This window comes from Varroa jacobsoni, unplaced genomic scaffold (assembly GCF_002532875.2).
Source record: "Varroa jacobsoni isolate VJ856 unplaced genomic scaffold, vjacob_1.0 contig02040, whole genome shotgun sequence".
Lineage (NCBI taxonomy): Eukaryota > Metazoa > Arthropoda > Arachnida > Mesostigmata > Varroidae > Varroa > Varroa jacobsoni.
Genome location: NW_019214743.1, coordinates 14,645 through 28,943, shown reverse-complemented (window position 1 = coordinate 28,943; position 14,299 = coordinate 14,645). Strand labels below are relative to the sequence as shown.

At 39.2% G+C, this 14,299-nt stretch overlaps 1 protein-coding gene across 1 annotated transcript; it reads left to right on the top strand.

The window, feature by feature from the left end:
• The first annotated feature begins 2,331 nt into the window (after nt 1–2,331).
• LOC111272332 (protein HID1) lies at nt 2,332–13,201 on the top strand. Its single transcript, XM_022853737.2, has 13 exons — nt 2,332–2,667; nt 3,681–3,776; nt 4,051–4,174; nt 4,429–4,649; nt 4,973–5,253; nt 5,647–5,825; nt 6,329–6,474; nt 6,806–6,953; nt 8,662–8,892; nt 9,107–9,271; nt 9,605–10,030; nt 10,225–10,585; nt 10,843–13,201. The coding sequence occupies exons 1-13, from the start codon at nt 2,602–2,604 to the stop codon at nt 11,063–11,065; spliced, it is 2,667 nt and encodes an 888-aa protein (XP_022709472.1). The 5' UTR covers nt 2,332–2,601; the 3' UTR covers nt 11,066–13,201.
• The last annotated feature ends 1,098 nt before the right edge of the window (nt 13,202–14,299 follow it).

Below are 14,299 nucleotides of genomic sequence, written 5' to 3'. Positions count from 1 at the left end.
ATATGGGGGTGAGCTTGCATACGAATGTGCCAACTTTTGGGAAGCAGATCACGGGCAAGGTGTGGCAAGCGATGGTTGTGAACGTGACAACACGTACGCTTTCGAGCCTTTCCCTGCGCATGGCGCTGGCCTTGTTCAAAATAAAAACGGTTCTTATTACTTGCTAAGCAATTTAAATTATCTGAGATTGCTTCTCATTGAAACAGCTGAAAAGGCTTTCGTCACATCAGTCTATTGCAAGTTCGTCAACGCATTGACAAAAAATGGTGAAGCTTGATCCTGTTTTTTATAATACACGAGCTATGACTAATGAAGCTTGAAACAGACCGGGCTAAATGAACCGGCACATAGATACGCGTTTTGCAGTATATGGGGTTCATCAAATGACCTGTGGGAGAGTGGGCTATGTATATCTGTATAATATGTAATACAATGTGCCTCAGGTACTACGCGGAGTACCTGAGGCATATTGTATGTATTACATTGAGGAGTAAGCTGCAGTGCGGTCAAGGAGCAACCCCTCTGATCGGCCACATCGATCCAAAAATTAAAAATTCTAGCATTTCTCTAAATGCAAAAAAAAACTATTCGTATTTATAACGCAAATCGAAAAAAATTACTACTGCTTAAGACCAAAGAACTTAAGTGTCATAATAGGCATAACTAAGACTTTTGAGGATCAACTTAGGAGTCTTGTGTCGTATAATTTTGGAAATTGCACTTTACACATTTTATAAAATTCTGCCAGATCTTATATTCGTCTTCTGGAAAGGTTTCTATTTTTTTTTTTAATATAACAAACTACAAGCAGAAACTTAATACTCATAGGCTCATGAACATTTAATGAACATCTAATATTCCTCATTAGTTTTTATGACTCCGTTAATAATTTGTTTAACCTATTAAACTAAAATGATGCCTATGTTTATTAAAAGCAAATAGCGATATAAGATGATGACGACTCAGCTACTGTTGTCATCCGAGGGCTGATCCGAACACTCAAAAACTACTCAAAAGCTATTTAAGCATTTATTTTATATTTAGCAACACATGTTTAGCTTATTGATGGACTATTAATATTTGTTGGTGTGGATTTTGTTTAATAACATAAGTATCTTTGCTACAATAAATGTTGGCCACTGTTTATCTCATTGGAGCAATTGCAGAAATCTTGTTCAGGATTGAAAAGTATGTATGTCAAATTAATTATATTTATCGAAAAGATCCTCAGAATTTGTCTTTCATACGTTCAACGTTCATTCGGGTCGCCTAGTAACTCGAATTCCAAAAATTTTTTTATTGACATATATATATTTTTTTTTCAATGATCGAAATGTAGCTTGAGAAGAAATGTAGCTTTTTCTTTATATTTCTAAAGCAAACTATACGATAAATTTGCTAGCAAAAAAATTACTTTTAAGCACGTTGATTGATTTGGTGGCAAAATGTGTACAAGTGCGGGGTCTCAAACTCTTTGGTCATTTCGAATTTACTCTGCACCTTTGTCTCACACTCAATACACATATACACTTTTTACATGTAACACAATCATATGTATCTCGAGCACATCAAACATAATAAGCCCTTACCAAGGATACTCGAATTGAGGGCTTTAGTTTCTGTGAATGGAGAAAGGTCGCGAGAAAATGCGCCGCTTTTTTGCAACAAGAATAATGAAGAATTTGTTTCTTCACGATTTGAGTACTCTTAGACTAAAGATTTCATCGTTTTTGAGTATGCTGTGATAGTCAGTACAATGTCCACTCGAAGAAGTCAGTGTGATTCGTATTCGCTCGATATTGGATCATAATCGCCGTGCGAGCTTCTCGGAAGCGTTTGAGAAGTCATCGCGATCTATACCGACATAAATCTACTATGTAAAAGCTTTAGTAATTGGTCTCGTTACAAGTCAAGAACATTTAGACGCATATGTATTTGCCCTCAAGTCCACGTCTTTGTCACACGTTTTTGGGCCTAATCGTTACCGTATCAGAGCCACAAACAAGTCCTTTGGGCGTGCTAATGAAGGAATCAATGATCTCTGATAATTCTATTTCTTACTGCTGCTTAATTTGATCCTAAGATCGACCCTAACAAGTGTGCTTCTTAAATGTCCGGCACCATTCATGAGCTTAACGAACGTCAGCATGGAGCACCGAAATCGTAGGCGATGCTGATCCTTGCTGCTACGGCGGTGGCGGTTGCAGCCGCTTGGGCCGCCGCTGCTTCATCGGAGCGATTACTGCGTCAGGTCGGAATCAGCAAGGGAGAGGGCTATCAGGCACAAACCTAATATGGAGAGGGAAATGGCAGCTGAATAGAGCGAGGCGACCAAAACCGCCTATAGGCCATCAGTTTTATTGTATACGTGAGCAGTGGCCCTATATCAAGCAGCAGGCTGCAGTGCACTGGAACAAGTGACAGCAGCTGGCAGTGCGAGAGCCGGACCAACTCGCCCTGGCATTTACCTGATTGTTAATCCTGGCTACGTTTCGTTGTGCGATCGTTGAGCAGTAGGCCACGGTAACTAGAGAGAAACCCTCGCTGTACCAAATGGTAGGACGCTGCAGCGCAGAGAACTGAATAGCTTTTTGCAACACAATGGGAAACTCGGATTCGAAGTTGAACTTCCGAAAAGCCGTTGTGCAGTTGACCACACGGAACCAGGTGAGAAGTCAACACATGCGCAACTCGCATTCGTGTCTTCGGACGTTACACAGGTTGGCAAATAAATTATACGATTCTATCGACTGAACACGTATCGACGGAGCGCCTTTGAAGTCTAAAACTGTCGTATTAGACAAGGCGACAAAAGTCGAATTCTTGTGATTTCTACCTCACTCTGCCATTTAGGACGTCTACCTGTATCTATGCGCTAGGCATATCCGTCATTTATCTTCATTCAACCGTATTTTATTAGACGTGTGCAAGATTGTCCGTGAAAGACAGGAATGCGACTTGAATTCGTATGAAGGCATAACTATGATAATGATAATGATAAATTAAAACGAATACCATTAAGACAGCGGATGGTTTTACGATAACAGGTGAGGCAAGTTAGTTGGGGGCCACATTGACTATAAATAAAGCAGCGAATTAGGCTCATCTTTGAGAACAACCGTTGGCCTTAACAGGGAGCTGTTAGATAGAAAAAAAAAAAATTAAATATCATCAGCTTTTTCGAAACGTTGTACCATTGGTACCAACTGGTACCATTAATCCAATGAAATCATTACGCTTAAACCACTATCGACGTAACCATTTTGTGATTATATCAAGCACACAGATACGGAGCATTTGCACGAAGTAGATATTTCATGTCAAGATTACTGTTAACATTGTTAACTGAAGTGAAATGAAGCTAGCACAAGCGATGAAGCTTCTAGACGCTGGCGTACGATGACAGCAGAGTGAGTGGTCGGTAAAATGACCGAATGAGGACTAAAAGCTGGAAAGCCTCAGAGGTTTTACACTGCAATGTTTGCTTACATGAAAGCGATTTAAAAGGTGGTCCTAATAAAAAGCTTGATTTGTAAGGGATGCATATGACTTACTGGTTTTCTCCCATAAAAAGGAAGCGAAGAGAGCTTATGGAACATTCGAGTTCCCTTTCTTACTCTAGAGATATTGACGATTGTAATAGTTTTGTAGAGCTTAATACATAATTTAGATTATTTCAGCCAATCGACACGAAAGACGAACTTTTTTGGGAGCAGTTGTGGACAGAAAGCCTCGATTGTGTACAAGACATCTTCACGTTGATGCCGGCGGCTGAGGTAATATGAGGGTGGATAGACCTGCATAATTGGATAATTTGGTCATTTTTTGTCTTCTTCCTTGATAACGCCTTGGCGTATAGAGCAGTAGAAAAAAACAATGCAAATGAAAGCCGTAGGGAACTACCGTATCATTTACTTTTATATTTCGATATTAGTTTTGGGAAAAAATTTTGTGATCGTTGGTGCCGGCCCATGTTTTAATAGAGTAAAACGAATTGTCACAATAAACATATTGCGTCCGTACTCATTCCTTGGTCTACATCTCAAACAGGTTCGTAGCCTTCGCGATGAAGCCCCTTCAAATCTAGCCACATTATGCTATAAAGCCGTAGAAAAGCTGGCCACGGCTGCTGATACGCTTCTACAGGTCGACAGTTCCCGTGAACAACAAATCGGTACGTGCTTAACCCATTAAAAAAATAACCCATTATTGTTTCCTTTAGCACTTGTAAAGGATGAATAGGCATCACATACATTTGCGTACGAACGACACAAAATAAAACAGCATGAAACGATACAATTGAATGCATTTAGTATTTCTGAGACGAGCACAGCTTCTGACAAACTTAAAATGATCGTAACTTGATCGATAGCTACGAAGCATCCATTAACATGTTTCTACCATTTGATGGATTCTAATTTTAAAAAGTGTTAAATTGTGTCCGACTGCTCACCCGACTGGTGCCTTACATCTTCGAGGATCCCGACTGGAGGGGATTTTTTTGGACTTGTCTCCCCGGGTCTGGAGCTCAGACGTCAAGTCTAGGTACCGGCCCAAACCAGTCAAGAGCCAGTCAAGATGGAGAAGGACTAAGGATCCCTTCAGCAAATTATGGCACTCTTGGGCATACACTACTCATATCGCTCTGTGTAAGATTTTTTCGCGTTTATCGGAAATATTTTCAGGGAAAATCCGTTGCCTATTGGATTTGTCAATTTAATTTTTATTGGTCCGAACAGTTGTAGCACATCTTCAATAATAACAGCGACAGCAAAGGCTCCTGTTGAGACAACCGCAGTAATATGTAATTGTTGACAAGCTTATTGCTTACGCACTATACATTGAATAAAGCCCGCCCCTTCATCGTTCCTTCGAGGTGCGCCGTTTTTACAGAAAACAGTTAATTTCTGTTGATAAACACTGTTCCTAGTAGTTTAAGCAGTGAAAACTGGTCTTATGCGTGTTTTTTCAGGATCTTTTGTTCTGTCCGGATTTCACGGTACACTCTGCACGAGCTTCCGGAATGTCGGGCGGCGGTATTTTCAAGGGTCCCGATGGACCCGAAGAGGTCACCGATTCATGCGAACTCATATGGGAGCCTGGTGTTGGTTGTGCGCATGCTCCCCCGCGATCTGCGCGTCATGATGCCGCTCGAACAGAGATACTCAAACTCTTACTCACGCTATTCTCCGACACAATGTACCAACCACTTGCTCCTTCATCGAGTTCTGGATCTTTCGAGCAGCGTTCGGCGTATGCGCATCTAAATTCCGAGTTGATTAAAAACTTCCTGTTCAATACATATTAGCCATGCATGCATGCATGCATTCGTTGATTTGAATATAGTGTCACATTAGTGGGTATAGTCATGATACATGTCTAGGTCTAGGATAGCTAAAGAGGTTCTGACGTCAATGTATAAACAAGAAAAAGGCCATCTAAGGCATATTAAAACATCCTCCTTTTACCTTACGCAGTTCGAGGAACATTCAAATTCTTCGACCCGCTAAATAGCTTCGGACAATGTAGTATGTTGCTAAACGAGTCTGATAGAATATGACATTGTCGGTGCACAGCGCAAATCCCGACAAAGTGGATGATATTTTGGCCCACCCAAACATTCATAACCGATACACTGTTTTACAGAAACCGCTGGCTGGATGTATTTACATCTACGGAGAATCGCCACGCTTTACCATTGTTTACATCGTTGCTTAATACAATCTGCGGATATGATCCGTATTCATCTTTGGTGCCTCTTAATCATCTCCTGTTCGAAGATTCCAGGGAACCTCTCGTCGAAGTTGCGCTTCAACTACTCATTGGTAAAATTTATTTTAGCATTGATCACAATTTTTTCAATTTAGAAAAACTAGTTTGGCGCCTTTTCTACTGCTTTTGCTTTCGATCTTTTGCTAGTAGTCTAACAATCACGATGATACCATTCCTAATGTCGATATTTGAAACCTACTCATTCGCAAATCTTCCTCTTACCAAATACGTTTGCTTATTTAAGTCTATTTCGTGAACAGTTTTTTTTTTTTATCTTTAGCTACCTAATCCCAAATAGGGGTGAAGTTTAATGATTTTTCAAGTTACTTAGTTTCTTACTAGCAGTTCTCTACGGTTTTTTACGATTGCAAATACCATAACCTTCCTACCCCGTAATAGAATCAAACCTGTCGCTACCATATCAAGGACAAAAGGCTTTTCGAGATTATATTAATGCCGATATATTTCAGCTCTGTACAACAAAAAGTCATTCTGCATTGAATTTTCTTTGTTTTTATCTAAAGTTATCTTATTTGCTTTTATGGTAAATAAATAGTGACCCTCGACCATGACAGCGGGGATAACCTTTTCGTCAACTACCTGTCTCGGGTACATCGTGATCACGATCTTGAACTTATACTTAGCGGTTTCACACGGCTCCTCAACAACCCCCTGCAGTCGTCTTATCTACCCACAAAAAAAGTATATATGATCATTACCGTTTGTATTTTCTTCGAAGTTCTCAATTAGACGCTCACAAAAGTTACAACAACCATTTTCCTGTGATATTTAGAATACTTCGCGTAGTTGTGTGTATGTATTTTTTTTTTATGCGATCTGGCTAAGTGGGCGTAGCGCTCGTTCAACCAAAATAAAAAAACCTTACTTAAACCTTAACACCTTAAACCTTCGCAAGTTCAAAAGGTCATTAATTTCTCGAAAACGCTGAACTAAGTGTCGCCGTTGCGAATAACTCCACACACTAAATTTTACAAACAAACAAATACTAATACTGAACGTTTTTCTTTGACAGATCCAGTTTCATCAGGAGCTGTTAGTACTGTTCTGGAAGGCGTGTGATCACAATCGCAAGTTTCTTTTCTTCGTCCTAAAGAGTTCAGCTGTACTTAATATCCTCGTGCCCACACTTTACCATTTGAACGAGGCACGCGCCGACCAGTGTAAGAAAAAGAGATTTTATGCACTGAAAATAAGTCGTATTTATAAATTTAGTTACCTTTGAGGCTATAATCGCAAATTTCAATACTTTTGAAGTGACAACCAACATGTTCCTGAAGTACAGCACTAATGCTTTCACCACTGAAAAACGTAAATGTCACGATCGTCTTTTAAATAATCTCCTTTTGCTACGTAATCCTCTTTTGCGGTGACACTTCGAACTGTGCCTTGTTTGCAGCTTCTGAAAATACGGTACCTACCGGCTACAGTTGTGATGTTTAAGGCCGTATATAGTTCAAACAGACTTACGAGAGCGCCATGAAATTCGTTCATGCCGCCTGCTTACACCAGCCCTCGGCGCAGTGACCTGCATGTTGCTCTTTGCACCAAGTGCTTGTGGCCTACGTCATCGCGCCCCTAGGGCTTTGTTTGAGGGTGGTTCTTCTGTCGACTTCATCTATTTGTTTTTTCAAAGATTGAACCCTTCAAGCAAAGCAATGATCAATACAAACCTTCTGCAACGACTCTTCGTGCTTCGGCATCCGATGAATGAATCACGTTTTTCTGACAACCAAGGAGGTTCATTTGATCTAACGTGAGCCCAGTGCTAAGCGAGTTGTGTCTAGTTTTGGTCAACAGAAGGATGACTTCCAAGGAGATCAAAAGTAAAGGAAAGATATACTTATAAAATAATTGTATTATTTTATGATGGAAATCATTTTCTAGAATTCAGCACATAAGAGCGGGCAGACAACAGAATTTAATTATTAGAGGGGTTTTGTTATGCATGCAAGCAGAGGTCCTTAACACGATTTCTTCAGTCAGAGAGGATCCGTACGGTCCGGTTTCGGTCCATAAAGTCCGATGTTAACTAGAAAGGTGTTTTTCACAGTGCGAAGCAATCAACAGTAGAAGTCAGATGGTTGATTAGCGTGCACATCTTGCTACCACAAGCTCAGCCATTAAGTGAGGAAGGTGGCCGTCTTTAAGTAGCCTTCCAGCTAAGGCCTTATTGACAAAACAGAAGCTCGGCTATCTCGTGTACAGAACAGAATAAGATAGAAAATCTTTATCATATAGACATACAAACCAACGAGCCAGCATATAAAAGAATCCAAAGCTGATTGAAATAAAGTGGAGCGCAAGGCCATTGTGAAAAATGTAATGTTCCTCGACCTCTCTTTGAAGAAAAAAAAATGATTGATCTGTACCTTAGTCAAGACAGAGTGTGCGTCAAATGCCAAGACGTGAGCTTTAGCACCCTCTTCAGTTAAAGGACTTTATCTTCAGAAAAGAGCCGAATCACGCGATCATATAAACTACAGACAATTTACTGCGTCGACAGTGGGGCGCATGAGCCTCTACTAGTCGTGGGGCTTTCGTAAGTCAACATAAGCAACACAAAGCTTTGACGATTATGCGCGATAAGTATAGTTTTTTTCAAAGACTTTGATTAAAAGGAAACTGAGAGCGAATGGCACAAGTTTGTTCGGAGAAGATGGACGTGGCGCGGCTTCTTAGTCTTGGTATAAATTGATGTTGTATTTGATAGAGACTGTGGAGAAATTTTGTAATGCAAAAAATGCCATGGCCATAAAATAGCGTACTGGGAGCCAGTGTACGTGTGTTGACGTTTTGTAAAGTAACAGAATTAGTGGGGTCTTTGGAACCCCATAAGAATATAATCTTCATTATTTTTAATGTTTTCAGCGCGCGTAGGTCTAGTCCATATTGGTGTGTTTATCCTACTACTTTTGTCGGGTGAGCGAAACTTCGGCGTGCGCCTTAACAAACCATATACGGCCTCCGTGTCAATGGATGTCCCCTTGTTTAGTGGGACTCATGCAGACCTGCTAATTCTTGTATTTCATCGTATGATTACGACAGGCCATTCAAAGCTACAGCCACTCTTCGATTGTCTGCTTACGATCATCGTTAATGGTACGATAAACACTGGCTGCAGTGCAACGAATTGATATTTTCCTAATACTTAAATATGTCTATTAATATCCATAGTATAGCAAGAACGCCTTTAGTCGTACAAGCTGCCGATTACTATCGCGCTATAAGCTTCTTCGAACTTTTTGATGACCAATAGAAGTGTAAAAGCTCGGTTCACGATGCATTGACCAGTATTGTTCGATACATTTTGCAGTATCGCCGTACCTGAAGTCCTTATCGATGGTGGCAGCGAGTAAACTGCTCCATCTGCTCGAGGCATTTTCAACCCCATGGTTCCTCTACTCAAATCCCAACAATCATCATCTTGTATTTTTTTTACTTGAAGTGTTCAACAACATCATACAATATCAGTTTGATGGTTAGTTTTTTTTTTTCGCTTTAGGTACAAATATTGTCGTAATTGGATTTATTTATTTATCTATAATATAAAACGAAGCCTGTCCATATATGTTTTTATTGCTTGTGTATTTCAAAATAGCCGAACATATACGATTGATTGAGCGATACAATTTGATTAAGTGATACTGCTTGAAATATTCTTAAAATCTGTTTATTTAAACTTTTGGCTAGATACACTAGAGCTTCGGTTAATTACTTACAAAAGAGTGATAGGTAGGCAAGTATCTGCTTCGTTCTACACATTTTTGCTATTGGTCCGTTTTAGAGGATACTTACTCGTAATGTTTTTTAGGCAATTCGAACTTGGTTTACACCATCATTCGAAAAAGGAACATTTTCCATATATTGGGAAACCTACCAACGGACAGGGCGACCATACAAAGAAGTGTAGCAGGTGGCGGGATGCGTTTACCGCATCAACTTTCAGGAGGACATCGTGACTTTCAGCAGCACCAGCAGCCATCGGAAAAGCAGGCACGGTACCACCAACAACAAAGATCTACAATGGATCCGCCGAGCAAACGGGCGAATTCTACGGAAGCTAAGTCTGTTGGGGACCTGACGGTACCTTGCGGTACCGTCAACTCCCCAACAGACTCAGATGGTCCTGAGGGAGGTTCCTCGGCGGCTAGCGCCGGAAACGCTATCAAATCATCTTCAGAAGAGAGCCAACACGATCACGACTGCAAGCAAGTGGCTACACTCGCCGCAACACCAAGTTAGTTACCAATGTATAAATCTCCAAAGGCATACTTTAGTTTTAGATGTTCTGGATTTGAACACCGTGTTCGTCAAGAAAATGTTCATTAGATATAGGTATCTAAGCCGGTGGATAATAAAAAAGAAATAGCGTTTCTAACAATAGAAATAATAGGCCACATTTTTTAAATGCCCATTATTTATTTGATACAGGAATTGAGAAAATGACAGAAAAAGAGGAGGCGCACAAAATGACCAATCTTGATCTCGATGGCCTTCCGACACCTCCTTCGCCATTGGAGACGTCGCGCACGAGTCGAATGGACGCAGCAGGTACCGCCGATGGACGGGAAGGTTCTGAGATTTCCGGTGAACAGCACGCTTGTCATGACAAGATGCTTCTACGTAAGCAGGGCTCGCTACCATCGCTTTCGTCTAGTCAGGCAAGCCGAGAGAGCGATTGGACGGCCACATCCGAGTGGGTTATCAGTTGGAAAGCTAAGCTTCCGCTGCAAACAATTATGCGGCTGTTGCAAGTATTAGTACCACAGGTGGAAAAAATCTGCATTGATAAGTAAGTAGTTTGCATTTCAAACTGAAACTCCTCAGGGCATTTTACTTATTTTATTTCTTTATTAAAGTTATCTTTTGGACAAAAGCATCAGTCATAGCAGTGATAGACGTATCTAGTAAATGTGCGTACTTTTTTCTTTCGAAAATACCTCCACACACCCTGTGTTACACCTTATGCTATGACTGCTGCAACAAAAATCCTCGTACCTAATATTAGATAAAGAGCTTTTTGTTTTCGTTTCTCGTGTACATTTACAGGGGTTTGACCGACGAGTCCGAGATCTTGAAGTTTCTCCAACATGGAACGCTGGTCGGTTTACTGCCGGTACCTCATCCCATACTAATTCGCAAGTATCAGGCAAATGCAGGTACCGCCCTTTGGTTTAAGACGTACATGTGGGGAGTAATCTACCTGCGTAACACCGACCCACCAATCTGGTATGATACGCACGTCCAGTTGTTCCAAATCCATACATTATAAGAATACTGTAAAAGAAGACCGCACCAATGAGGAAGACCACGTGTATAGAAGCAAACACTTTCCGTCTGTCCGATGGCTGTTCATAACCGCATCAGCAGCGAACTGATCCTTTTGAGAACGTGTCCGGTTCAGAACGCTCGAAAGCCTTCAATTAAGCTTTTCACTGCTATATTTAAAGTTTGTGCCCGATGCCACACACACACGCGCCCACACACATATATATATATATATTATATGTACTGATAATTTTCAGCCATATCAAACAATACGAGCTAGAAATATCGTTGTGAATTTATCAGGTACAGTCTTCATTTGGAATAACAGAAAACACATATAAAGAAGTGACGCTTAATCAGTAAGTATGTATAGCTGAACAGTAGTATGTTAATTGGCTTTAAAAAACAATTTAATAATCATTGACGATGTACCTATAGCTGTGGAGCCTATTTGTGGATCGCTTATCTACAGAATTTGATATGATATTAGACCAGTAGAAGCAGTGAGTTGAGGCTTTGGGTCAATAAAGCCCACCTTAGAAAACGGACCGGACTTGAGGCCGTAATAACCAGTACATTTCGCCAAGAAGCACAGGATTGAATGATATGCTGATACTTGATGGAATCTCTATTTTAGGTCTCGATTTGAATGTACGTCGGTAAAGCAACCCATGTCATATACCTAGTGCTATTGGCTAAGTGCACTGCATGTAAGAAGCAGTGCATGATTTAATTTTTTCGTTAGAAGTAAAGTAACACGGTGTATGTAGGAAACGTGCTTTTTGCATTTATCTCATATGAATCTGACCTGCATTAAAGATCAGTGATCTTATATATATTCTGCTAATTTATACGGGTGCAGACCGTCTATGCCGATTATAATCTTGTATTTTATGCAACTTCGTATTGACAATGTTATCGCTCAACGCTTTAGTTTGATGCCTGGATTGTGGCAGCGACCTAGGTTTTGACGAAAGATTTGCACTGAAAATAAACAGAGATAAGAAGAGAGACAGAGTACGTTTTACAAGATTAAATATCTAAGGGAGCAGTATCACACGTAAATTTCGGAATCCAAACATACGTAAATAGGTGATTGTAAAGGACATTTTGTTGTGTTGAAGCGGACTGACATAAATTGACTGTATCAACGTACAGTTATAGGTACTGCAGCCGCTTCTTTTGACTCCATTTGAATACCAAAAAGCCGACTTCTGATACGAGCTAGAGGCTTTGCAATTACAATGCAAAGTTTTATCAACTAAACTTTTGATACAGATTTCTAGTTAGGAAGATAAGTTAGGGTTAGTTATCCCGAATGTTCATTTTTTTGAGTAATCTACGTTCAAGGTCAAATATATAGACAAAAGGAATTAGTGATTATTTATTTCTGATCTCTAAAAGACATTGAATCAATATGAGTCAAGCGTGCAGTTCCTTTGCAAGTTTTAAGAAGCATTGAATTCTTGTTGGCTAAAAGTCTAGTCAACCTCAGAAGCATATTCGATTCAAAGATGTCCTATAATCAAGCTGAAAATCAGCCTTTGTTACGTAGGAGCAAAAGTTCATATGTTCAAAAGTTTCCATTCCATTGCCACTCCGCCTTGCTATTCTGTCAAACGTCTAGAATGGAAAAATACTACTAACTATTAATTCCTGTAATTATTGTGTATCACATATTGTAAAATAGTATATATTACGTAAGGTTCTAAATTACGGGTGAACTGATAGACGAGAATCGAAAATAGTCGTCAAATTTTTGGACATAAAACACTAGCATTTCGTATATTATACTTACCCTGACAGCCGGCGGCTGGCTATCACAAACTAAAAACTGAGGTGGGATTGTAGTCTATAACACTTATTTTTGCTTTTTGTTACGTAAACAGACTACAAACACCTTTGAATGTATTATTTATTTAAGGAAGAATAATTTAAGTTGTGTGTAACATAATGTGCGGTGGTTTTGTCGTTTTAAAGAAAAATATATACAATAATTTATATTATTATATAATATATTATATGATAATGAATAAATATTATTGTACCGTAAGCCTACTTATTGGCTTCTATTTCCTTCAATGGATTTATGTACACTAATAAACACGATGCCTTTTTGGGAACACTTTTCTATTATTCACCCAATCGTCGTTCTTTTTTTTTATTTTTTTTTGCTACTATACTCTGCAACTTTTATTTGATGAATCAATTGGAACTCTTATATTAAATATTATATTTCAATTTATACCAAACACCGCGATAATAATCAAGTGTGAAACCCAACATTAAAAGCACCTATATAAATGCATTGGGGTCATATTTTGGGGAAGTGATCGAATAAAGTTTCACAAATAGGGAGCAAATTGACCAAATAAAATATAAATATGTGGATTCCATATTGACTGGGTTTGTCGGTGGGATTATAGTGAGGGCCTCAGAGCATAAACGAAAAATTAGCGTTATCATGGGGAGGTTATCTTATGTTTTATTATACTCTACATTTCATCGTTCTCATATAATATCAGGAACTGGGTCTAAATAAATAATAATAATAAAAATGGAACGAACGGTATCTACTTTAGTTTCGTTTGACATGGCTAGTTATTGTATGTTAGTAGAAAACTTAAAAACTCGAACATTGGCATCCTATCTTTTGGCTAGAGAAGGGGATCATCATACAAGCATTAGAAAATGCTTGGTGAGAGCAAGTAATTTTTAGGAAACATCTTTACGTGGCTCTATGGTGTGAGCCAGGATTTATTTTTAGCCCTCCGTTTTGTTGTGTATTTATTCAAAGCACCAATTATCGTAACTTATGTAAACGAATTTTCTATTACTAATTCATGTCGTATTAGACTCGCACGTGGAATCAAGGCAAGTATATATATATATAAGAAGCTTTAGAATAAAATTCGGCCAGGTGGAAATATGTATATAGGTCAAGTTAAAATAAAGAGTTAAGAAATGCGGTTTCGTTTTCTTCTAATACACTAGGGCACGGTTTCTCCAGTAGCCTCAGATTTTCAGGGCAATAAAAGGTCATCAAAGAGCGATATTTCAGGTTTTTTCAAGAAATCTAGGTTTCATCGTGTGGTGCATAAAAAAATATGTTCTTACAACTAGAAAAGTTTCAAAAATAAGACTTAATTTTCAGGCAAAAATGTGTATATAATAGCTTCAGTTATGCATGTTTCAAGATGACGGCACACTATGCGTGATTGGGCTTCATGCAAATGTC

Bases quoted from the DNA above. Each gene is read 5' to 3' on its own strand.
- LOC111272332 (XM_022853737.2), top strand. From the start codon at position 2,602: ATGGGAAACTCGGATTCGAAGTTGAACTTCCGAAAAGCCGTTGTGCAG. The intron at 4,650-4,972 runs GTAAGATTTTTT...GTGTTTTTTCAG, and splicing joins CACTACTCATATCGCTCTGT to GATCTTTTGTTCTGTCCGGA. The intron at 5,254-5,646 runs GTATGCGCATCT...ACTGTTTTACAG, and splicing joins TCTTTCGAGCAGCGTTCGGC to AAACCGCTGGCTGGATGTAT.